General features: G+C 39.7%; 1 protein-coding gene across 4 annotated transcripts in view; it reads right to left on the reverse strand.

Moving 5' to 3' along the window:
* Positions 1-280: 280 nt before the first annotated feature.
* The window catches only part of ATP8B4 (ATPase phospholipid transporting 8B4 (putative)), a 258,761-nt gene continuing 232,954 nt past the window's right edge, over positions 281-26,087 (reverse strand). For all 4 annotated transcript variants that reach the window (XM_079914504.1, XM_079914503.1, XM_079914502.1 and 1 more), the window contains 5 exons: positions 23,506-23,589; positions 15,389-15,634; positions 6,968-7,106; positions 4,046-4,176; positions 281-2,379 (listed from right to left, as the gene is read on the reverse strand). In XM_079914504.1, the coding sequence (XP_079770630.1) occupies positions 2,098-2,379; positions 4,046-4,176; positions 6,968-7,106; positions 15,389-15,634; positions 23,506-23,589 (882 nt within the window). In that variant the 3' untranslated portion in view covers positions 281-2,097. The remainder of the gene's footprint in view (positions 2,380-4,045; positions 4,177-6,967; positions 7,107-15,388; positions 15,635-23,505; positions 23,590-26,087) is intronic.

The following is a 26,087-nucleotide window of genomic DNA, read 5'->3' on the forward strand; positions in this document are numbered from 1 at the left end:
TAATCTTTCCCATCCCTTAAACATAGGTCAAATTGGTTCATTTTATTCTTGACTCTGATCCTAAGAATGATGTACATTTTCCCTAGGCATGTAAAGGAGAAGAAAAAAAAAATCAGTTGATCAGTGGAACAAAAACTCTCCCCAATGAGTTTCCAATAAAGAGACTAAACATCCAACACCACAAGTGCCAAAATATTTAGTAAAAGTTTGCAAATCTTTCAAAAATGTTACAACGCAGTGAAACTAATGACAAATTAGACACTGAAAACTAACATCTAGTTAAGTCTATGCAGGCACGTAGGAGAACAGGGAATATCTAAAAGCATTAACTATGATTAAACCACTGTATTTATTAGGCTCTTTTATATATATCTCATTTGATCCCATTCAGGAAAGGTTATCCCAGACTTGGAAATTAAGGCCAAAAAAAAAGGATTGTGTGAGCCATAATATCATGCTAGCCCATTATCCATCAAGCCCACCCAAGGGCCATCTGACTCTTTTGGGAAATATAACTTTGACTAATAATGCAATAAAGACCAGATTAAGGATTCTGTAAAGTTGAAGTATGATTTATAGAAAATTGATAAGGCATGATCATTTATTTTTGTTTTCTGATAGAGAAATTTACCTCCAAGGTTACAGTTACTATATAAAAATACCTCCAAGGTTATTTCCCTTTAGAATACTAACCAGTTTTAGATCTTACTTTGCAATCTCATTTCATCAATGCCTTTTCCACTGATTACTTAAATTCCAGTTCTTCACATTTGCTCTTGTATTCTGATTGAGTTAAATCGCACTTAACTCATCATCTATTCACATGAGAATTATGTTTTCAATGATTTAAGAATTTGTGCTTTGACAATCCTCGAACAACCACATGAGGTAGGTAGTATATCCTCATTTTACAGAGGAAGAAACTGAGTCTCAGAGGAAGCACATTACCTGCCCAAGCTTACAGAGGTAAGGAGTGACAGAACTGGAGTTTGAACACAAATATGCTTGAATTCCTTTACAGATACTATACTGATGACTCACATATGGACTCAAATTTGGACTGGAACATCTCCAAAAACTCAACCTCATGTGTTTGAATTATAAATATGACAGCTGAATATCAAAACCAACTAACTCTGAATGACCTAAACCTGCATATTTAAATAAGTAATTAAAAAGACTGTTTATTAATTTGTTTGGTTTCAAATCTGAACTTTTAAAAACTGGAAATGTTGAAAATATTTGCACATACATTACATGGAATAGTATCATCAAAGTGTGAAATTCCAGTGCTTTGCTGAGTCCATTAATAGCTCTAGATGAGGCAGAGAAAATAACTACTGAAGTTGTTATAAAAGTCATTGAAAAGTATTTAGAATACTTTCCAGAGTCTCTCTTTGACATTTCATGAACATGTCCCTGAGAATTTTTTGAATAAATTTGACCAAATTGTCAGCCTGGTCTACTGTAAAGATGTTCAGTCTACTTTGTCTCTAGTAGAAAAATGTGGAATACCAACATGTTTTTCTGCTTTTCAGGCATGAAGGTGATTTGTTGTCCTGGCTGAACACACAGGTAGGGATCAAGACCGGACAGTGACAAGCTGCTGTAAGTCTGGAAGCACCTTAGTGTACAATGTGTACCTTTTAAATCTTAAAAGTGTATCTTGGGAATGGCTGATCTTACATATAAGCGTTAATCTGTCACAAAGATGCTTTTCAGCTGGGATATATACCTTGTGAATGCACCCTTTTATTCACCTGAAGACCCATTCTCTGTATATGCAGATTTACAAGTGTTTCTCCATAAATAAGATTCTAAAGTACAGATCGATTGGTATCTAGGTTGATAAAAAAAACCCTTGTGCTGGTATTGTGAGGGTTTTGTCCACCAACTCATGAATTGGACAGTGACCTCTGACCTGGTTTTCAGTAGCGCACATCTCTATTGGATGGCACTGGCCACTGTCTGACACAGATTTAGGTTAAGCGAGGCCATCTGCCCCACCCCTAACCCCTGATCTTAAACTCTGGAGCCAGCTAATTTCAGCTCCAGCCGAAGTAAAAAGATAACTGTGTGGTTCAAATTCATCTTGACTCACAGTTTCACTGTTTTATCCTGGCTAAAGCTGCTCACTGTGTCTGTGGTTTTCTTACATAAATTTTCAATCCAGCTAGTGCTATTATACAGTGTCTTTTCCAACCCTGATGTCGGGGGTGGATTTTTAGCTCGCATATTTTTTCCAGATGTGATAAGCTCTCCATAGCCCTCTTGGTGAGCAAAAGCATATCCAGATCTTCTCGAGCTTGATCTCCGAGTCTGAGGCTTTCGCCTACGCAGGGGTCTTGCCTTCTTTTGAGCCTTCTGCCACTGGCGGATCTGGAGACAAAGGAGACCAAGAGTGAGATGAAGCATCCAGATGATATAGACTCCACACAGTGGGCCACTTTGTGAAGTGAAAGCCTTTTCTGTAAAAACAACATCAATGATAACCAAGTACTCAACTTCACTGCAAAATCAAGTTTTTCACCGAAAAGCCAAGCAATTTTCTACCCAAAAGATTACACTGGATACTGGTTAGTTTTTATCTCTACTGAGAGACTATTAAGACCATTAAGAAGTGTTAAGACAAATTTCATTATTGTCCCCATCTAATACATCCACCTTAAGTGAACAGGAACATACTTTTGTACATTTTCTAACGTGCACCAGCCAAATACAGTCAGTATAAAAATTTACAGACCCATATGCCCCAAATAAGTCTTTCCTCTCTCTTTTAAAGGTTCTCAGGATCCAGTAGTCATTAGTAACTGGACTAAGAGAAAATTTAGAAAATGAGAGCCACAAAATTTCAAACTCTTGTGGTAGGTCAAAGTACCATGGGATTTTCAGTGTTTTGATTTCTTTGGGGGGTTTTTGTGGTCTTTTGAAGAGCTCAACATTGTTTGGGTGGGTTTCTAGCATTTCTTTCATTTCCCTATAACGCTGAGGAGGAAGAGAGCCAAGGTTTGGTGCTCAGCACCTTGTTCTTTAGGTCAGCTGATCGATTGCTTGGCTTTTGACTTTCATGGCGGGAGAAAGCCATTAAGCAGAAAATCATGATGTGTCTAAACATAGGAAGAAATGAGCATCATCTTCCTTCAGCTCATCCATCATTTTCTGAGTTGACATCAGAATGAGCTCACAGAGCCAAAGGGAAAGGACAAACATAACAGGGGAATCCACGAATCATTTCAGAAGGAATCTCTTGGTACTTTGGCCCCAGAACATGAAGGATTTCATGATAAGGGAATTTCTACCTCAGTTCTTCTCAGCATCATCAGCCTGGTCACTCACCCCCTCCATATTTCCCCCTTCTCAAGACATAGCTACAAATGCATCTCCTCTTTCTCCTTTTCTCATCTATCTGGGTCCTGACCTAATTTGACATTGTGTTGCTTATACTCCTCCTTCCATAAAATACTGAAATATGTTCTGTCAATCCCTTGACTTAGGTATTTCTAGAATCTGTTCTTTCTGTTTTTCTTCTAACTTTATGTTTTCCAATCCAGCTATCATGTTGCTGTTCCCTTTCTTAATCTGTTCAGAAAGTAACCTCTCTCCCATGTTTAACAATCTGCTACTATATTTCTACAGAAATTTAGAGCCCCTTCACCTAATACTTTGCTTGTCTCTCTTTTACTGTACCCTTTACTTTCCCCAAGTCAGTAACTTTCCCTCTAGCTTGCCTTTGCCTTGGAGCAAATGTCCAAAATGCTGCCAGCAAGCTTGTTTTTTAAAAGTCAACTTTTAAAAATATCCAATCTAACTTGTAATTTAAGACTCCCCACCCACATTTAGTGTAGACAGTTATCTTCATTGGCACTCCCAAGGCTAGTATGTTCAGTTGTGGGCAGTTCCAGCTACTGTGATGTGATGCCGTGCACCTGTAGGTGCTGCTGATGGGAAGTTCATTAGCTCTTCTCTGGACTTCTAATCAGGCAGAGGACATGATTCCAAGAGCAAAGAACCAACCTCTCAAGTACCCAGCAGCATTACAACATACCTGATCACTCAGGGTTGGGAATAAATCCACCTTCAAAAATCTGAATGCCACCACAGGCATAACTGAAGCCACTGTCGTTAAGAGAATAACAAGCCAGATGCACTTCTGGGTCAAGGAATGTCGTGCATTTCCTATTATTAAAGAAAAATAAACACTGTGATTATAAATAGAACTGAATTATTGAATTAATTGGTTCTTTGTCTATTCCCATAAGGTCTTTTTTGAAAGGGACTTTTGGACTACCTAGGAGAACCACTGGGTATCTTCCCCAGTATATCATATGCTCAGTGGTGATAAGAGTGCAAGAATGGTAAGATCACCCTTGGGAACTGCTTCACGGCCTGATCACTAGGGGACTGCCAGCCAGAGCCAACCAATCTCTGATCCAGGCTCAGTCCAGCTTCACTCATGAAGCAGAATTCTCCCATCCAGCCTCAAAATCCCTCAACTACAAAGCAGTCATTATTTTTAAAGGCACATTTACCCTTATGGATTCAAACAAAACTACACAATGTATGTTCTGGATTCAGGTACCATCGCAAATGCTGGTCTTCTCAACTGGCTATGTCATAAAAGGTGAGCTGTGTCTACTACAGGGTCAACCTTTTAAATTCAGGCAACAGCCCCCAAAAACCTGCCTCAGAGGGACTTACCAATCTCTCTATCTCATACCTTCACTCGGTTATGAAGTACTCAAGGTTCCAAGGAGATCAGAGATGCTCTTGGGTTTGTGAAAAGAGCATTCTCCACACTGGGAAACCACTGATTCAGCCATTCAATATTCTAGTTCAATAGAGTAGTGAAACTCATTTCCAAGCCTGGAGCCAGTTTTCTTATTTTATACTCACACCTCGTATACTGGGATGTTCGTTTAAACAAAGCAATAAGGGTCAGTAAGGCAGACAGACAAACTATACGGAAGATGTCAACCCTACTTACGAACTGTTGTTCCTGTTGGTTTTCTAGGCATATGATACCTCCAATTATCCAGGTTCCCACTCCCAATGCTATAGTTAACACAATTTTAATGGGCTTTGGGTGTGATGCTTGGCTCCTTATTGGAATGTCTGCATTTTCTGTCTTAGGAGGATAGACTCTGCCTACCAAAGAGCACTTGATTCCACTTGCCTGGGCAGAAACAAACTTGACTCAGTAAATTAAATGTCTTTTTGAACTCCCTGAAGCTCAGTACCCCCAGGCATGGCTGGAAAAACAAGCATCACTTTAAAACCACACTCCTGCTTGCTTCTGGCTACTAAGGAAAAAAAAATTTTCTTAAACCTCAATGTTGATTTAAGTTTTGAAAAGTCTCATTGGAACCCAGTAATTAATTCCTGGAATGGCATGTGCTTAGACAGTGGTCCCCACACAAACTACTTTCTCCAGTTGAGGCATTCCAGTCTCATTATGCATGTTCGAATGCTGTCTTAGGACTGGAAGTCTTCTGGTTAATGCACTGAACTTTCAGATTTGGCAACCAAAAAGAAAAGAAAAAACTTAAAAGTAGTTTAAATGGCTCTCTTTTTCCTAATGTGTTTATTCTTATTCACAACCATCATGTTTATACATGGTTGGAACCTTTTGATAAATAAAGGATTAACATTACATGTTAAGTAAGAGAGGTACAATTTAAAGATTTCCATGTACACACAGAGGAAGGCAAAACTTGAATACAACACTCTTAAGCATATACATGCATTTAAATGGGATTGCAATTTCAGGTGCCTTTGGAAATGTATAACCCTATAATCGCTCTTATTTTGCTTTCTACATGAATCAGTCTTCTAAGAATTATTTTTCTAGACTGGATTTCCCAACTAGTGGATGCAAATCTGTCTTGCCTAATCGAGCTCAAGTAGCTTGTCACTATGTATCTCTCTTTTCCACAGTTTGCTGGGATGAACTCAGAAACATCACTGTTACCAACTTATTTCACACACACTAGAGATTTCAAAACTTCTTTAAAAGTCTATTAATAGCCCCACTGTGTAAAGCTCAGTGGCCCTTGCTGGGAATCATGTTGAAATGTGGAGTGCAATGATAGTATACTCCAAAGATAGACCAGATATATACTCTTTGTAGAATCATAGAATCTCAGGGGTTTAAGGAATTTTAGGAAGTCTTTTGCTACCTATCTGCTGTTCGAAGTCCCCAACCAGTAATCAAGCCACATTTGCTTTAATCACCATCTTCATCATCATCAAGGCTAACATTTACTAAAAAAGTATTATGTACCAGGCTACATGCTAAGCATTTCATATGCATTATATCATTTAACCCTCACCAATTTGCTATAAAAGTAGGAACTATTAACATCCCCAAGTTTAGAACTGAAGACATTAAGGCATGAAAAGGAAAAGAAACTTGCCTAAGGTCACACAGCTTATAAGTGGCAGAGATGACACTTGAACACTGGCTGTCTGTCTAACTACAGAGACTATTCTTGGTGCCACTCATGGACTATGTGCGGCAATTTTTAAAAGGCTCTAAATTATACATTTCTTTTCTAAATGCAAATAAGTTCCACAGGTAAACTTAGGCAGAAATGTCAGTGATAATGTGGCATAAAAGGGAAAGCCTGGCATTTCTTTCTCTTCCCTCTATCATACATGAACTTCACAGGTTTTCAGGTATCCCTGATCTATATGTGCTATGCCTGTTATTTGGAAAGGGACAGTCTACTGCATCTGGGCTGTTAGGAACCTGTAAGCAGCTATCTCAGTGATTCTGCATCTAGTAGGGACAGCAAAACCTAATCTTTTGGAGCTCACTTCAAGCCTGTAAGCCCTCAGATGTCTGGCTCAATCAATTCCTAGAGACAGAATTATTGGTCATCCCTAATCCCACCAAAGAAAATAAATTACAAAGACAAATAAATGACAACTTGACACTAGGCCCCAGCAAATAGCGGGACTCACTTACCAACAAACGGAAACTGCCTTGGGAAGATGCCAAAGAGGCCATTACTGTGCATGGTAAATAAAATGGAGAAATAAGTGGCAATGCTGCCCCAGACGAAGACATGATTAATGATAGTCCAGTAACTGGTATCCAAGGCTATCTGTAAATAAAGTCAAACACAAAGGGGAGATTGTTGAGGATTAAAAGAGCATCATTTTACTGAGTAATGTTTCCTCAGAACTGTTCTGTGAGAAGACAGTGGCACATGTCTAGTTTCCAGCCAACCATAGGCCTTACCACTTTCTGCACAACACAGGGGACTAATGTGACATTCCCTGGTAGACAACTGACTTTAGGACTTATATCTGCAAGCCATTATATCTAGCAACGTTGAATCAAAAATCAGGAAATAAAATGTTAAACTTCTTTTAAGTGAGAAATAAGAAAGCAGGATGGTTTCTAATTTCAAAGCTACTTTCCAAATTGCCCTCAAAATTTTTCTATTGGAAAACTATTTTTCATAGTGAGCAAGTGCAACATTTTAAAATCTGTACATAGGGCTTCCCTGGTGGCACAGTGGTTAAGAATCCACCTGCCAATGCAGGGGACACGGGTTCGAGCCCTGGGCTGGGAAGATCCCATATGCCGTGGAGCAACTAAGCCTGTGCACCACAACTACCGAGCCTGCGCTCTAGAGCCGGTGAGCCACAACTACTGAGCCCATGAGCCACAACTACTGAAGCCCGTGCACCTAGAGCCCGTGCTTCGCAACAAGAGAAGCCACCACAATGAGAAGCCCGTGCACTGCAAGGAAGAGTAGCCCCCTCTCACTGCAACTAGAGAAAGCCCACGCGCAGCAATGAAGACCCAATGCAGCCCTCAAAATAAATAAATAAATTTAAAAAAACTAAAAAAAAAATTTGTACATAGATTTTCATATGACCATTTTGATACAGGTATAATCTGTTTACATCAATATTCTAATTCATTTTGGTTATCATTTCTCTTAAGTTATTCAAATAATAGCAAAGAAAAATCCTTAATCCACTTAAGGCATAAAATTCAGAACCCGGGGTTCATGGTGATCTGGAAACATGCTCACAAGCCCTTCTCCCTTCCAATAACTTATTATGGCAGTAGAACTGCAAAACAGTAACCTGTTATGGGGAAACCAAGAGAGCCACTGGTGAATATGAACACTTGAGTTCTCAGAGAAAAAAAAGTAGGTTCTAGCATCCTTATTTGCATATCAGAGGCACCAAATGGTCCAAGTGAAGGTTTGCATTTCTAGCACAGTCTGATGCAAGGCCACAGATTTATTGCCTGCCTGAGGGGGCTCTACCTACATAGTAAACAGATTCCGCTCTGCACATGGAGACATACTTCCCCTTCCCACATGACGTTTACTGTCCTTTAAAATGATGCCCCATATAAAGAATGCTAAGACCAATCACAAGCACTGAAATTGAAACTGTGATTAAAAATCATCCAACAAACAAAAGCCCAGGACCAGATGGCTTCACAGGGGAATTCTATCAAACATTTACAGAAGAGCTAACACCGATTCTTCTCAAACTCTTCCAAAATATAGCAGAGGGAGGAACACTCCCAAACTCATTCTATGAGGCCACCATCACCTTGATACCAAAACCAGACAAGGATGTCACAAAGAAAGAAAACTACAGGCCAATATCACTGATGAACATAGACGCAAAAATCCTCAACAAAATACTAGCAAACAGAATCCAACAGCACATTAAAAGGATCATACACCATGATCAAGTGGGGTTTATTCCAGGAATGCAAGGATTCTTCAATATACACAAATCAATCAACATGATACACCATATTAACAAATTGAAGGAGAAAAACCATATGATCATCTCAATAGATGCAGAGAAAGCTTTCGACAAAATTCAACACCCATTTATGATAAAAACCCTGCAGAAAGTAGGCATAGAGGGAACTTACCTCAACATAATAAAGGCCATATATGACAAACCCACAGCCAACATTGTCCTCAAGGGTGAAAAACTGAAACCATTTCCACTAAGATCAGGAACAAGACAAAGTTGCCCACTCTCACCACTATTATTCAACATAGTTTTGGAAGTTTTAGCCACAGCAATCAGAGAAAAAAGGAAATAAAAGGAATCCAAATCGGAAAAGAAGTAAAGCTGTCTCTGTTTGCAGATGACATGATACCATACATAGAGAATCCTAAAGATGCTACCAGAAAACTACTAGAGCTAATCAATGAATTTGGTAAAGTAGCAGGATACAAAATTAATGCACAGAAATCTCTGGCATTCCTATAAACTAATGATGAAAAATCTGAAAGTGAAATCAAGAAAACACTCCCATTTACCACTGCAACAAAAAGAATAAAATATCTAGGAATAAACCTACCTAAGGAGACAAAAGACCTGTATGCAGAAAAGTATAAGATGCTGATGAAAGAAATTAAAGATGATACAAATAGATGGAGAGATATACCATGTTCTTGGATTGGAAGAATCAACATTATGAAAATGAGTATACTACCCAAAGCAATCTACAGATTCAATGCAATCCCTATCAGACTACCACTGGCATTTTTCACAGAACGAAAACAAAAAATTTCACAATTTGTATGGAAACACAAAAGACCCCGAATAGCCAAAGCAATCTTGAGAACAAAAAACGGAGCTGGAGGAATCAGGCTCCCTGACTTCGGACTATACTACAAAGCTACAGTAATCAAGACAGTATGGTACTGGCACAAAAACAGAAGGATAGTTCAATGGAACAGGATAGAAAGCCCAGAGATAAACCCACGCACATATGGTCACCTTATCTTTGATAAAGGAGGCAGGAATGTACAGTGGAGAAAGGACAGCCTCTTCAATAAGTGGTGCTGGGAAAACTGGACAGGTACATGTAAAAGTATGAGATTAGATCACTCCCTAACACCATACACAAAAATAAACTCAAAATGGATTAAAGACCTAAATGTAAGGCCAGACACTATCAAACTCTTAGAGGAAAACATAGGCAGAACACTCTATGACATAAATCACAGCAAGATCCTTTTTGACCCACCTCCTAGAGAAATGGAAATAAAAACAAAAATAAACAAATGGGACCTAATAAAACTTCAAAGCTTTGGACAGAAAGGAAACCATAAACAAGACCAAAAGACAACCCTCAGAACGGGAGAAAATACTTGCAAATGAAGCAACTGACAAAGGATTAATCTCCAAAATTTATAAGCAGCTCATGCAGCTCAATTACAAAAAAACAAACAACCCAATCCAAAAATGGGCAGAAGACCTAAATAGACATTTCTCCAAAGAAGATATACAGACTGCCAACAAACACATGAAAGGATGCTCAACATCATTAATCATTAGAGAAATGCAAATCAAAACTACAATGAGATATCATCTCACACCAGTCACAATGGCCATCATCAAAAAATCTAGAAACAATAAATGCTGGTGAGGGTGTGGAGGAAAGCGAACACTCTTGCACTGCTGGTGGGAATGTGAATTGGTTACAGCCACTATGGAGAACAGTATGGAGGTTCCTTAAAAAACTACAAATAGAACTACCATATGACCCAGCAATCCCGCTACTGGGCATACACCCTGAGAAAACCATAATTCAAAAAGAGTCATGTACCACAATGTTCACTGCAGCTCTATTTACAATAGCCCAGAGATGGAAACAACCTAAGTGTCCATCATCGGATGAATGGATAAAGAAGATGTTGCACATATATACAATGGAATATTACTCAGCCATGAAAAGAAACAAAATTGAGCTATTTGTAATGAGGTGGATAGACCTAGAGTGTGTCATACAGAGTGAAGTAAGTCAGAAAGAGAAAGACAAATACTGTATGCTAACACATATATATGGAATTTAAGAAAAAAGAAATGTCATGAAGAACCTAGGAGTAAGACAGGAATAAAGACACAGACCTACTAGAGAATGGATGAGGATATGGGGAGGGGGAAGGGTGAGCCGTGACAAAGCGAGAGAGAGGCATGGACATATATACATTAACAAACATAAGGTAGATAGCTAGTGGGAAGCAGCCGCATAGCACAGGGAGATTAGCTCGGTGCTTTGTGACCACCTGGAGGGGTGGGATAGGGAGGGTGGGAGGGAAGAGACGCAAGAGGGAAGAGATATGGGAACATATGTATATGTATAACTGATTCACTTTGTTAAAAAGCAGAAACGAACAAACAAACAAAAAAGAATGCTGGCAGCCATGATGAAACTGCAGGGGTGCTAAAGGGACAGCCTTTACTTTCCTCAAGAGGCCTGAGAACAGAGAGCCCTGCTTTCCATGCCTCAGCAAAGAGATGCTGGCTTTCCAGTTCATTTGTTGAGAGATCAGCCCAAAATCTGCAGCTGTACCTTTCACCACCTGTCAGTTCATCAGCATTAAGAGACACCAGTAGCCTGACCTGTGTGGGTATGAGTAGGCAAAGAAAAATCACAACCAATTTAAGAGGATGCAATTGAAAAAAAACAAGAACAGGTGGCTCCTGTTGAGGCAGAACTAATGGGAAAGACAGACAAGCACTATAACAACAACAAAAAATGTAATAAGAACTCTTAAGGAGATGCAATTAGATCATAGAAAAAAATTCTGGAAGAAATAAAAGCATTATTTCTGAATTTAAAAATTCAGTAGAGAAACCAAACAATAATAGTCACTGATGAGAACTGAATTAATATTCTGGGAAAAACAACTGGAAACAATATTTCATAACTGGGCAAAAACTTGAAGAAATGGGAACCAGGTGCAAAAAGATATGAGACATGGGTGGCAAATCCATAGATGTCAGACCCATGGGCCCAATATAAGAAATAATGGCATCGTAGAAAGAGGAAAAGGAAGAAAGAGAGAAGTAGCAATCAAAGAAATGACAGAGAAAACTGCTCTGGGATAACAAACAGCAAAGATTTTCAGATTGGGAGGGTACTGTAAATTCTAGGAAAATCAGTGAAAGAAGTTATGTTCTGGTGACATTTGTGAAGTCGAAGGATAAAGAACATAAGCTTCTAGACACAGAAGATATTATTTACAAAGGAAAGAGAATCAACTTAATATCAAACTGCTACACTGAAATGGATGTAGTGGAAAATCATTTACAAAGTTCCTAAAGAAAAATGCTCTGATTTAAGAATCTTATGCCCATCCAATATATCATTTAGTAAAGATAAAGAAAGATTTGAACTCAAAAGTATAACATCTATGTACCCCTTCTGCAGAAATTACTCAAGCTTAGACAGAGAGGAAACGATGTTAATGCTGCTCTCAAAATGAGCTTATTCACAAAATTCCTGAAACTTATTCTGTGTGTTAAGGACAGCAGTGTCTGATTGAAGCCATGATTTCACGATGGATGCCTTAGCTGTGTCAGAGGCTTCCAAGTCACTCCATTATCTCCTCCTCTGCTACAGAATTCAACACAGGGGAACTAGGCATGGAGAGTTCACAAAGCACCCATATGCTTTATTTAGCTGTGAAACAGACAAACAGAACTCCTCTTTGAGTGGAGAAATATGGTTCTGATTTTGGATGCTACCTGTCTGACTGAATTTTGGACTTCCAAGATGTCAAGTGTTAGATGGCTTTGGTTTGAACTTAATGATACTCACTTAGAAGGACCAAGGCATGGCAGAGATGCCATTTAAGAGCAGTATATTTACATCTGATTCATTCAATCTATTAAATATTTATTGAGTCATGAAAAGAAAGTCTGGGGTTTAACAAGATCTTTCATTGGATGTAAGAGGCTAAGATTTGTAAAAGACATTGTTTATAGGATAGAAAAAGGACTCACCACAGGCAATTCAAACTCTATAAAAATTAAGCCCTTGACTTATACTTTCCCCTTCAAAAAAACACCCCCCAAAAAAAACCACACACAAAAAAAGACAAAAAACAGAGGTCACATGGCTTAATGTATCCACTCAGAGGTACAGACTTTAATGGATTGGAAAGCTTTTGTAAATTCTAACTCAATACCTAATGGTATTGTCCACCATTTGCATAAAAGAGGAAACAGAAACAAACTCAAGATGCCTGATGAAGATCAATGGATCATCAGGAATCATTCTTACCAGATGGGAATGTAAATTGGTGCAGCCACTATGAAAAACATTATGGAGGTTCCTCAAAAAATTAAAACTAGAGTTGTCATTATAATCCAGCAATCCCACTCCTGGGCATGTATCTGGACAAAACTGTAATTTGAAAACATACGTGTACCCCAGTGTTCATAGCAGCACTGTTTACAATAGCCAGGTCATGGAAGCAAGTGTCCATCAACACCAAGTATCCACTGACAGATGAATGAATAAAGATGAATGTGTGTGTGTGTGTGTGTGTGTGTGTGTGTGTATACACCCCCACAGTGAAATACTACTCAGTCATTAAAAAGAATGAAATAATGCCATTTGTAGCAACATGGATGGACCTAGAGATGATCATACTAAGTGAAGTAAGTCAGAAAGAGAAAGACAAATACCATATGCTATCACTATATGTCAAATCTAAAATATGACACAAATAAACTTGTTTACAAAACCGACTCACAGACATAGAGATCAGACCTGTGGTTGCCAAGGAGAAGGGGGGGTTGGGAGAGGGATGGATTAGGAGTTTGGGATTAGCAGATGCAAACGACAGTAAGTCCCCTACATACGAACCTTCAAGTTGCGAACTTTCAAAGATGCAAACGTGCGTTCACAAGTCCAGTCACATAAGTTAGTTCATGTGTCTGGCGTACATTGTCACGTGTGTGCATCCTCTACAAGTGGTTGTGCTTTTGTGTACTTTACTGTATAGTACTGTATAGAGTACAGTAGTACAGTATCTTTATTTCAAGCTAGATCTGCAAGAGGACGACTTCATTGAACTCCTTGCTGTGCAACACGAGGAGCTGACTAATGAAGACCTGATGGAATTGGAGGCCCAGAGAAAGGATGAAGAGAGACAAGAGGGAGAAGAAGTAACTGAAGAACCGAAGAGATTCACGATGCAGGAAATGGCAAGGGGTTGTTTATTTGAGGAGGCACTGTTAGTTTTTGAGGCACAGGACCTGAATGTAGAATGGTACGTGAAGGCTGCAGCGGTCATTCAGAATGCAATCCAGTGCTACCATGTCATCTATGACTAGAAAAGAAGAGCTACTACCCAGACATCACTGGATCGTTTTTTCAAGAGGGTAGATAGATTGAATCCAGCAAGCAACCAGAACCTATGCCATCAACGTCAGGCATGAGTGAAATAGCAGCTTGTCCTCCGTCTCCTATTGCTGACGATTCTTCAGCTCTACCATCTCCCACCTTCTCTCCCTCCTCGAGTAACTCTCCTTGCCTGTTCACTCGATGCCAGCCCCTGTATGCCAGCTGTTGTACTGTACTACTGTACTTTTCAAGGTACCGTATTATAAGATTAAAAATGTTTTCCTTATTTTTGTGTTTGTTTTTTATGTATTATTTGTGTGAAAAGTATTATAAACCTAATACAGTACAGTACTATATAGCCGATTGTGTTAGTTGGGTATCTAGGCTAACTTTGTTGGACTTAGGAAAAAATTGGACTTACGAACCGAACGCACTCTCGGAACAGAACTCATTTGTATGTAGGGGACTTACTGTATTATACACAGAATGAATAAAGAACAAGGTCCTACTATATAGCACAGGAAACTACATTCAATATCCTGTGATAAACCATAATGGAAAAGAATATGATATGTATGTGTATAACTGATTCACTTTGTTATAAAGCAGAAACTAACACATCATTGTAAGGCAATTATACTCCAATAAAGATGTTTAAAAAAAAGTATGAAAAAGAATATATTTATGTATAACAGAATCACTTTGCTGTATACCAGAAACACAACATTGTAAATCAACTATGCTTCAATAAAATGAATTTTTAAAAAATCATTCCTACCAGGAAAACTTCTATGAATTTGAGATGCAGATGTGCCATATACATAGCATTGAACCTCTTGATAATTCCACAGAAATGTACTGCCAAGTAAACGTTATATCTCACTTGAAACCTGGAAGTTACTAAGTCTTATAGAAGTCATGGGAAAGTTTCTGTTATCATTGGAAAAATTTTCTTCCAAGAAGACAGCACAAGGAGGAAGCAGTAGTATAATCATTTCTCTTCACATACAACGCGCAGTCCCAAGAAGTGATTGATTCATTGTGAGGTTTCCACTAACATGGAGGTTATAGACATCCAATGCTAATCTCCTACATCTGGAAATTTATGTTAAAGCTTCCTGTTTTAATCTCAAAATGTGTAGTTAAAAAGAAAACCCCAGTATTCCTTTAAAATTACTGTCAACAAATGAAACAGAATTTTAAAAGGTGTAAAGACATCAAGTTAAGATATTTTCACCAGTAGGTTACCTGCACACTGACCACAATGACCAAAGACGTGGCCATGGTCACTGCAAAAGACTGGTAGTCTGCAATGTGCTGTCCATCTTCTCCAGCCACGTTGTAAAAGGCCCCATATGGGATGAAGAAAAGGACTAACGAGGTGTAGATTCCATGTGCCATGCAGATGAAAAATTTATGCTTGTTAAAAAGTAGATTCAGCTGTCCAGGTTTGTAGAGCTGGGGACAATCCATGCTATTCTGGTCATTAACATCCTGTCAACAGAGAGTTACTTCAGTGGAAGAGGTTTGAGAATTTAGAGCTACCCTGACTTTCCTATCTCCAGAAATAGCACATGCATATCTAAGCATGCCCTAATACACACTACTCACTATTTTGTTTTCATTCCCACAGTAACCCAAAGGATAATAAAATGATCCCTATTTTATATAGGGAACTTGAATCTCCAAGAGATTCATGAGAGGCCACCCAGCTCTTATGGCAGAACCAGAACTTGACTGCACGCAGATATTTGGCTTCAAACTGAAGTTTCTTTCCTGTACTCTCCTGCAACTGCATGCATGCTCCCAGAATTCTAGTACATCCTGTGCAGCCAGTGGGCCCCAGGGGTTAATTGCCAACGCAGTGAGTGGTAGTGACCAGGGGATGTCAGCAGAGAGCTGCAGAGTCAGAACTGGCCAACCAGAGTTCCCAACTTTGGGGGAAGCGTGAGCAGGAGAAAGGGAACTGGGAAAGGGGGAACTGAATGTGGGACTCCAGGTGGAAGGGAGCTGAGCCTGAAGAGGTGAGTGTTCTACCCAGGGAGGATTCCATGGGCAGTTACCAGGTGTTCAGGACAAAGAATTTAGACGGAATGAGAAGGCGTCATGTCTGGGCCCAACAGAGTCCTGGGAGAAACTAAAGCTGTGCTTCTCAAACTTCATGTACACACTAATAACCTGGGGTACAGATTATAATTCAGTAGGTTTGGGGTGGGGCCTGAGACTGCATTTCCAACAAGCTCCAAAGCAATGCTGATGACCACACTGTGAGCACCACAGCCGAACACCCCAGCCAAAAAGTATGGCAAGGACTGACCACTGGCAACGTCACAGGGTCATGGGTAAGGTGAAGCAGGCAAAGAGGGAGCAACATAGGCATGAACTCTGGGAGCAGACCAAGTTCCCCTTCCTGCTTGTGGGATGACCCAGGCCTTGCCAAATGGAGTCCCATGAAGAACATTGACGTAGTCTCTTTGGGAAGTCCAGTTTTGAGATGCTAGTGGGTGCTTCTTTCCCCAGTCCAGTGACTGATAAGGTTATATACACAGGCTTTGAAGCCAGACAATCCGGAGTTCAAACCCCAGCTCTGCTGCTTAGCAGGGGTGTAGTCTTGGACCTGTCACTTAAGCTGTGTGAGCCTCAGTTTCCTCATCTCCAAGGAGTATAAACGACAGCATCTCCCTCACAGGATCACTGTCATGATGAAATGGGTACGTATTCAGCAGAGCTCTTACCACAGTTCTTGTAATTAAAAAACAGATGCTTCTATAAATAATAACAAAAGAATGATGATAGTAATAGTAACAACAGTAATAGTGTTGCAATCTCAGAGTCAAGTGGCCTATTGCTGGGTTGAGTTCTGTCACATTTTGGCCATGTGACTTTAGGAAAGTAACCTGAACTTCTGAGTTTTGGTTTCCTCCTTATAAAATGAGCAGACCCACAGACGGTCACTGAGGCCTTCCAGCATAGCATCCCATGATCTGGAGATCAGTTTAAGCGCCAGAGTTTGACAAAGCAGGACAGGATAGGGGTATACACTCAACTTGGTGGCAATAAGGGGCCTTATTATACACACAGTTGACCCTTGAACAACATGGGTTTGAAGTGAGCAGGTTCACTTCCACACAGAATTTTTCAATAAATATGTACTACGTGATCCACTGTTGGTTGAAACTGCGGATGCAGAACCATGAATGTGGAGGGCCAACTGTATAACTATAGGAGGATTTTTGACTGCATGGGGATGGGGGCCAAGGTGAGGGGGACCCCTAACCCTTCTCTTGTTTCAAGGATCAACTGTATATTTTTTCTCTATATCTCTTAGCCCTTAGGTTGTTTCCATATCTTATTTATTATAAATAATGCTTCAATGCACATAGGAGAGCATATATCTTTTCAAATTAGTGTTTTCGTTTTCTTCGGATAAGTACCCAGAAGTGGAATTGCTGGGTCACTTGGTAGTTCTATTTTTAATTTTTTGAGGAACCTCCATACTGTTTTCCATTCTGTTCAGATTTTATACTTAATCATACTTCGGTCTTGGTAGGATGTATGTTTCTAGGAATTTATCCATTTCTTTAAGTTGTCCAATTTGTTGGTGTATAACTGTTCATATTAGTCTCTTAGGATCCTTGTATTTCTGTGGTCAGTTGTCATATCTCCTCTTTTATTTCTGATTTTATTTATTTGAGTCCTCTCTCTTCTTTTCTTGGTGAGTCTACTTAGAGGTTTGTCAATTTTGTTTATCTTTTCAAGGAACCAGCTCTTAGTTTCATTGATCTTCTCTATTGTTTTCTTAGTCTCTATTTATTTCTGCTCTAATCTTTGTTATTTCCTTCCTTCTACTAACTTTGGGCTTTGTTTGTTCTTCTTTTTCTAGTTCCTTGAGGTATAAAGGTAGGTTGTTTATCTGAGATGTTTCTTGTTTCTTGAGGTAGGCATTTATTACTATGAACTTCCCTCTTAAAACTGCTTTTACTGTATCCCACAAATTTTGGTATGTTATATTTCCATTTTAATTTGTCTCAAGGTTTTTTTAAATTTCCTTTTTGATTTCTTCTTTGACCCATTGGTGTTCAGTAGCATGTCACTTAATCCCTACATATATGTGAATTTTCCAGTTTTCTTCATGTAATTAATTTCTAGTTTTATACCACTGTGGTTAGAAGGATGCTTGATATGATTTCAATCTCTTAAATTTATTAAAACTTTTTTGTGGCTTAACATATGATCTGTCCTTTAAAATGTTCCATGTGCACTTGAGAAGAATTTGCATTTTGTTGCTTTTGGAGGTAATATTCTATATATATACATTGGGTGTATCTGGTATAACATGTCATTTAAGGCCAAAGTTTCTATATTGATTTTCTGCCTGAATGATCTATCCATTGATCTAAGTGAGGTATTAAAGTCCCTTCCATTATTGTACTGCTGTCTATTTCTCACTTTATGTCTGTTAACATTTATTTTATATATTTAGGTGCTCCTATGTTAAGTGCGTAAATATTTACAAATGTTATATTCTATTATTGGATTGATTCCTTTATCATTATATAATGCCCATCTTTGTCTCTTATTAGCCTTTGTTTTAAAGTCTATTTAGTCTTATATAAGTATAGCCACTCCAGCTTTCTTTTGGTTTCCATTTGCATGGAATATCTTTTTCCAGCCCCTCACTTTCAGTTTCTGTGTGTCTGCATCTAAAGTGAGTCTCTTGGAGGCTGCATATAGATGGGTCTTGGGTTTGTTTTGTTTTGTTTTTTTTTAATCCATTCAACCACTCTATTTGTTTTGATTAAAGAATTTAGTTCATTTACATTTAAAGTAATTATTGATAGGTAGGTACTTATTGCCATTTTGTTAATTGTTTTCTGGCTATTTTTGTAATTCCTTTCTGTTCTTCTTCTCTTGCTCTCTTCCTTTGTGGTTTGATGACTTTCTTTAGTGATATGCTTATATTTCTTTATATTTTGTGCATTTACTATAGGTTTTTGCTTTGTGGTAATACAAGGCTTATAAATAATACCATATCTATAATAGTCTATTTAAGTTGATAACTGCTTAAGTTTGATTCCATTCTAAAGCTCAACATTTTTACTCTCCCCCCACATTTTATGTTTTTGATATCACATTTTACATCTTTTTGTCTCGTGTATTACTTAACTAATTATTGTAATCATAGTTATCTCTACTACTTTTGTCTTTTAAAATTCATACTAGCTTTATAAGTGATTAAACCACTACCTTTACTATATACAGTTGACCCTTGAACAACACAGGGTTAAGGGCAACAATGCTCACACAGTCAAAAATCTGAATATAATTTATTGTCGGCCCTCCATATTCATGGTTCCACATCCGTGGATTCACCCAACTGTGGATTGTGTACCCACACAGTTCAAAACTGTGTTGTTCAAACCTTTTGACTGAGATTTATTCCTTCACATGTTTTCTTGTTACTAATTAGCACCTTTCTTTTCAGATTAAAGAAGCCCCTTTAACATTTCTCATAAAGCTGGCTTCGTAGTGATGAATTCCTCTATCTTTTGCTTGTCTGAAAAACTCTTTCTCTCTCCTTCAATTCTGAATGATAATCTTGCCAGGTAGAATATTCTTGGTGAAAGTTCTACCTTTCAACTTTGAATATATCATGTCACTCCCTTTCGGCCTGCAAAGTTTCTGCTGAAAAAAATCTGCTGATAGTCTTATGGGGGTTGCCTTGTATATAATAAGTTGTTTTTCTCTTGCTCCTTTTAATATTATTTCTTTGTCTTTAACTTTTGACGGTTTGATTACAAAGTGTTTTTCTGTGGGTCTCTTTGGGTTCATCTTATTTGGAACTCTCTGAACTTCCTGGGTCTGGATGTCTGTTTCCCTCCCAGGTTGGGGAAGTTTTCAGTCATTATTTCTACAAATACAATTTCTGCTCCTTTCTCTCTCTCTTCCCCTTCTGAGACCCATATAATGTGAATGTTGGTCTGCTTGATGTTGTCCTGTAAGTTCCTTAAGCAATCTTCACTTATTTTCATCCTTTTTTCTTTTTGCTGCTCTGATTGGGTGAGTTCCTGTCTTCAAGTTGACTGATCCTTCCTAATGTTTCATCTAGTCTGTTGTTGAATCCCTGTAGTGTATTAATCAGTTCAGCTCTTGTATTCTTCAGCTCTATGACTTCTATTTGGTATTTTCTTACATTTTTCATCTTTTTGTTGAAGTTATTGTGTTCACGCATTCTTCTCTCTCTTTAAGATCTTCTAAGATCATTGCTTTTCTCTGTTTCTTCATTTTGTTTGACTGTCTCTGTTTGTTTTCATACAGCTGACAAAACAAACACTTCTCCCTGTCTCCAAGAGTGGCCTCATGTAGGAGACAGACCTTATTGTTCAACCCTGCCCCAGCTCTTTGTTGTCTCTCAAACCTTCATGCTTGTTCAAGAGCCTATTATATTTTTAACAGCTCTCAGTAGTTGAGAATGTGCCAAGACATGTCAGTGTCAGGGTCAGATTATAGCACCTAGATTCAGGTTGATGGGACTCTAGACCCTCAAGCAGCAGTTTTTAAAAACATGCAAATATATACCTGTGGGACTGCAAGAATGAGCCTCGCTGGCCACGAGAACCAGGCAATCTAGGAGGTTCCCTATGCCTCAGTCACAAAAGTCAGGGCTCCAGATTAATGCACAAGCTCTTTTCTGGGAGATGGCAGAAAGCTGGAGCAAGGCAGAGGGAGCAGACCAAGATGGCATCCACAGCTTACATTCCTTGAGAGCAGCTTCCTCAGCCACTAGGAGTGTGCCAAACCTGAAGCCTGCCCCTCAGGCTGAAGCTCCAGGACAAACAAAGAGTTCCTTTTTCCACAAAGACTGGGAGTGGGTTTCAGTCTGCTGTCTGTGCAGTGCCCTGGGAGTAGCCTGCCAAGAACCAACTCTTCATTTGCTACTGTTTCATGGGACTCAGGAACGCAAGCCCCCAGCCACAAGAGCCAGGTGATCAAGTGGTGTCCCCTGAGCAGCAGCTACAAGAACCAGGGCACCAGTCACATGTGAAGCTCCTCTCCAGGAGACACTGGAGCTCTAGAATGTGGCATAGGGAGAGCATGAAGATACTGCCTGCCCTCTGAGGTCTCTGGAAAGGATGACAGTCAGCCCCTAGATGCATGTTTAATTAGACGGCTACCCCTCAGGCCTCAGCTATAATGATTAGCTAATAGGCCTCCTTCACAGAAAGACTGAGCTCCTGAGTCTGTTGCCTCTTGCTCTGCCATGGGAGGGGTGGTAGATATTTAAGAACTCTCTCTCCACTGGTTACAATCCTGTGAGACCCACGAGTGTAAGCCCCACTGGCCACCAGAGCCAGATGATGTAGAAGTGTTCCCTGGCAGCAGCCGTAAAAATCAGGACACCAGATAGGAATATGAGCTCCTTTCTGGGTAACGCCGATTACTATAGTCCCATGGGACCAGGAATGCAAGTTCTCCTGGCCTCCAGAGCCAGGCAGTCAAGAGGTGTCCCCTGGACGGCAGCCACAAAAATAGGGGCACCAGACACATGTTAACAGCTCCCTTTCAGGAGACACTGGTGCTCTGGAGTATGGCAAAGGGAGAGTATAAGGATGGCGCCCACCAGTCTCTGTCCCTGGAGTGCGTTCCAGCGGGCTCCTAGATGTGTGTGTTAAATAAGATGCCTTCCCCCAGGCTGATGATTTAATATAAGCTGGTGAGCCTCCATCACTGGGCATGATCTGCTGCCTCTGAGCTGGGCCCAAGGAGCAAGTGGGTCTGAGCACACGGGCCCATTCAGAGCCATTTCTTAGATTGCTTCAGTCTTGTGGGTCTTGGGACATGAGCCTCACTGGTTTTAGGAGGTTCATCTCTCAGGTGCAGGTGCAGGTCTGAAATGTTAAGGTGCCCAATGTGGGGTGCACACCCTTCACTCCTAAGGGAGAAGCTTCAGGTTTTGAGTTTTCTCCCTGTTGAGGATTATCATGCTGAGGGCGGGGGTGGGGTTTATGGTGGCATTGTGTGCCAGCCTCTCCAACCGGCTTCCATGTGGTTTTCTTCAGCCAGCCTTTAGGGTTTTTTAAGAGAAATTTTTCCTTCTGTAGCTGTAGACCCACTGTGCCCATAGGAAGAGGTGAGTTCAGGATCTTCCTATAACAACATCTTGAATTCTCCCCTTATTATATATTTTTTCAAATTGCACAATAACCATCTTTTCCCAGAAACTGCTTTATATTTAATATTTTACTCTACATTCTAGGCAGCTACAAAGTACCAAGGAAAGGAACACTTGCAAACATGGGCACCTGGAAATGAATGAGCTTAATCCCTTACATCTAAGGTCTTCAAGAGTTCACGACTTTTTGTAGAATTTCACAAATATGTTGTTCACAAACTGCCCTTTTTACATACAAGAAGTGAGGCTTACAGCTGACTACAAAGCCTCAGAATGGGAGAGTAGAGTGAGCTCATAATGCGAAGATTTATATTCTGCAATAGATGGCTCTGGGCCAGAAAATGAGGCCTAGCAAATGGATCTAACAACAGCCTGGAGAAAATCTGGTCTCTTTAAAAGTACTTCAAAAAATTTTTTTAAACAATACACTCTGCCATGAAAGCTCCTCTGGCTAGCCTTTCACTTCCCCATAGGCAGCCAGACTTTGTCCCCATCCAGGAAGTACCCTCCAAGGGTCCGAGTGTGCCAAGGATCTACCATTTTATAAATGATTCCCTCCCTTCTCTCCCCTCAAGCACGTGGAGCTAAACCAAAGAAAACGGCTCACTTTCTCTCTCCATGGCTGTGGGGCTCCGTGTCTTCCTCTCCCATTGGCAGGGTGTTCCTCTGGCCTGGAGTTCCTGTTCTGGGCTGTGCTGGACAGTGTCACCAACAGATGCTAGCTCTCTGCACTCCAACCCAGCTCCATGATTTTCTATGTATCACTGCATGGTTCTCTGCACTTTCAGAGGCTAATACAGTATTCCCTGGTGTGTGAACCACAGGTACTAGTTCTGAGGCAAATTGATCAGTTCTACATGAAAAATAAATAAGTAAACGTGCAGTTCTATGAGTTTGGGAAATGCTGGGCTACAATGAAATTAAAGAGACTGTTTCTTGCAGGATGTCTCAGAGCCTTTAGAGAAATAATGTAGGGTGTGAATCTTTAAAAGGATAGTAATCAAGCTCTGATCAGAGGATCTTTTGGTGGAGGTGGGAGATCTGGAAGGGTTTTTGAGCCATGCAATACCTATTAAAACAACTGCATTCCTAGGACTCTTTCTATGATTCATGTCTTCTACTTAGAAGCTAAAAGCAACTAAAAGGCATCCACAGAGCAAAATACGTTATAAAGGCAGAGAAAAACACATACCTGGTCAAAAATCCCCATGGCTAAAACAGGCAGTGATGTGTAGACAATGTTAAAAAGGGTAATGAACCACTGGTCATAGACAGTCTGAAAAGAAATGAACACATCAGTGAGAAACATCTTCCACAGGTGTGAGAATATTCACTTTTAGGCTCTTGGACTGACTATCTCAATTTCCTGAGTTGGACAGGAGTCTGGTGTTAGAGTCAGACAGACATGAGTTCTCCCCAGGCTCTGTCTCTTATCAGCTCCACTGCTTTAGTGGGGTACTAGATCTTTCTAAACTTCAATTTCTTCATCTCTAAAATGAAGCCATACTCTCACTTGCAGAGTTGCAGTGGGGTGGATGAAAGGGTATCATATATGCAGAACACATAAAATTCAATGCTGGACACACACAAGGCCCTGGCCCCTGTGGTGGCTTATTTCATTCTTTAGGTTTTTAATGGCTTATAATAAGTCCAATTACCTGATCTAAGCGATAAGCAAGGATCCACTAACATCTTCAGAGGGAGATACGGAAATGAACCTGTCAGCCCCACCCTCTGTTCAAATGGAGAGCTTTTTCTTGGGAGTGGTTTAAAGCAAGGTGTACCTGGAACTAGCTGCTCGCTACAGTGGGTATAAATAAATAAGACAATAAAAATATTCCCTCACACCTATAGAGAGCACTTCCCTGCATGAGCCTCACTAAAAGTCAATGAGGCATGTGAAACAGTCATTATATCCCCATCGTATTAGTAAGTACCTAGAGGTATAGAAACAGAATGTAATAAGTGTTACAGAGCTTATCACAGGCAAAGGCAAAAATTAAAACCTAGGTCTCCAGATCCTAACCAATGTCTGTTCTACCACTCTGTCATTCATTCATTCATTCATTCAATATTTATTAAGAAACCACTATGTGCCAGGTACCAGGTTCTAGGCAATGGTATTTGAACATGATACAATCAGATAAAAATTCCATATGAAATATGCCTTGTAATGGTGTCAGGAAACAGACAATTTATACAATAACAAAGATATACATATATATATATATATATATATATATATATATATATATATATATATATATATAATCAGTACTAGGGTGGAAAAAGGGATAGGAAATATAGGAGGGCTGTAATTGTGATAAAGTGACTGGAGAAGGTCTCACTAAGAAGTAATATTTGAGAAAAAATCTGAAGGAAATAAAGAATCGAAATTTGCAGCTTTCTGGGACAGGAAAATTTCATACTGCAAGTAGAGTGCATGAAAAATCCCTGAGGCAAGAAAGCATCTGGTATGTTCAGAGGACAGCAAGACAGTCCATCTGGCTGGAGCAGAGTGACCTTCAGGGAGTATAATGATGTCAAAGAAATAAAGAGGATCCTATGGAGGTAACCATGGCTTGTTCCCTAAGTAAAATGAGAAGACATTAGAGGATTGCGAGCAAAGAAACATCCTGATCCGATTTGTATTTTAACCTGAGCACTCCGGATGCTGTGCTGAGAATGGACTGAAGAGGGGCAATTGTGGAAGCTGGGAAACCAATTAGGAGGCTACTGCAGTGGTCCAGATGAAAGACGAGGGGGGCTAGATCAGGTGATCAGCAGGGAGAAGTGCTAGATTTTGAATATATTCTGAAGCACATTTTCTTCTTAGGGCAATTCTGAAAGCAATGAGGAATCTTAAATGCAAATGTTCCAGACAGAGAAACTAAAGGTAGGTTCTACATAGTTATACAGGTAAGGCAATCCTTTAAATCATGACCTGTACATGTACATTATGTTGAAGACAAAATATTTTGGTGTCTTTATTGCTAAATCTGGATTTGGACTACTCTGTGTCTTAGCATTATTGTTTATTCTTGAGATGGGTGTATATTTGTTCAAGGAAAGGGAAAGTGGAGGCCAGTGTTCAAAGGCCAAATCTCAATCTGGACTGTTCTGTTGAAGCTCCACAGGTGGTTTTATTCAATACTGAATAAACCAGACACTGTGAAAAAATGGTGATTATTGTATTCTGAGCAAGGTTAGCCCCATGGTAAGAAGTAAAGAGCATGGACATTCCCACTGTCAGTCATCTCAAGGAGAGTTCATTCTTAGGGCAAAAAAAAAAAAAAAAAAAAAAAGAGAACAGAAAAGAGGAGTGGGGTAGATGAGGGAAGGAAGGAAATTATTTTACTCTCTGTGTATCTCAGAGAGTTGAGGCCTGGAATCGACATAGGAAAGACCTGCTCAATGTCATTCTCTTTGAGGGTAGGCTGAACGACAAGGCAGGAAAGTTGAATTCAACCACCAATAAACAGCTGAGACAGGATTTAGGCAAAGCGGCAACATTAGTAACTACCATCAAGAGGCCTATGCCTGTGACTCAGAATAACCATTCTAGTAACCAGTTTTTAAGTTCTCTGAACGGTAATTCCCTGTTATTATTCTTTGAGGCCTGCTAAACTCTGTTCTTTGAGTCTGACTCTGCTGTGAGGATTTGAAAGGGGGGCCTATGTCCAGAGATGTGCTAAGTGTTTAACAACTAGCTCTTCAAAAGAAAGAAAAAGCCCTGATTTGTAGCCTTGACCAATTTCCATGGTGTAAATATTT

Source organism: Stenella coeruleoalba, assembly GCF_951394435.1.
Source record: "Stenella coeruleoalba genome assembly, chromosome: 2".
Taxonomy (NCBI): Eukaryota; Metazoa; Chordata; class Mammalia; order Artiodactyla; family Delphinidae; genus Stenella; species Stenella coeruleoalba.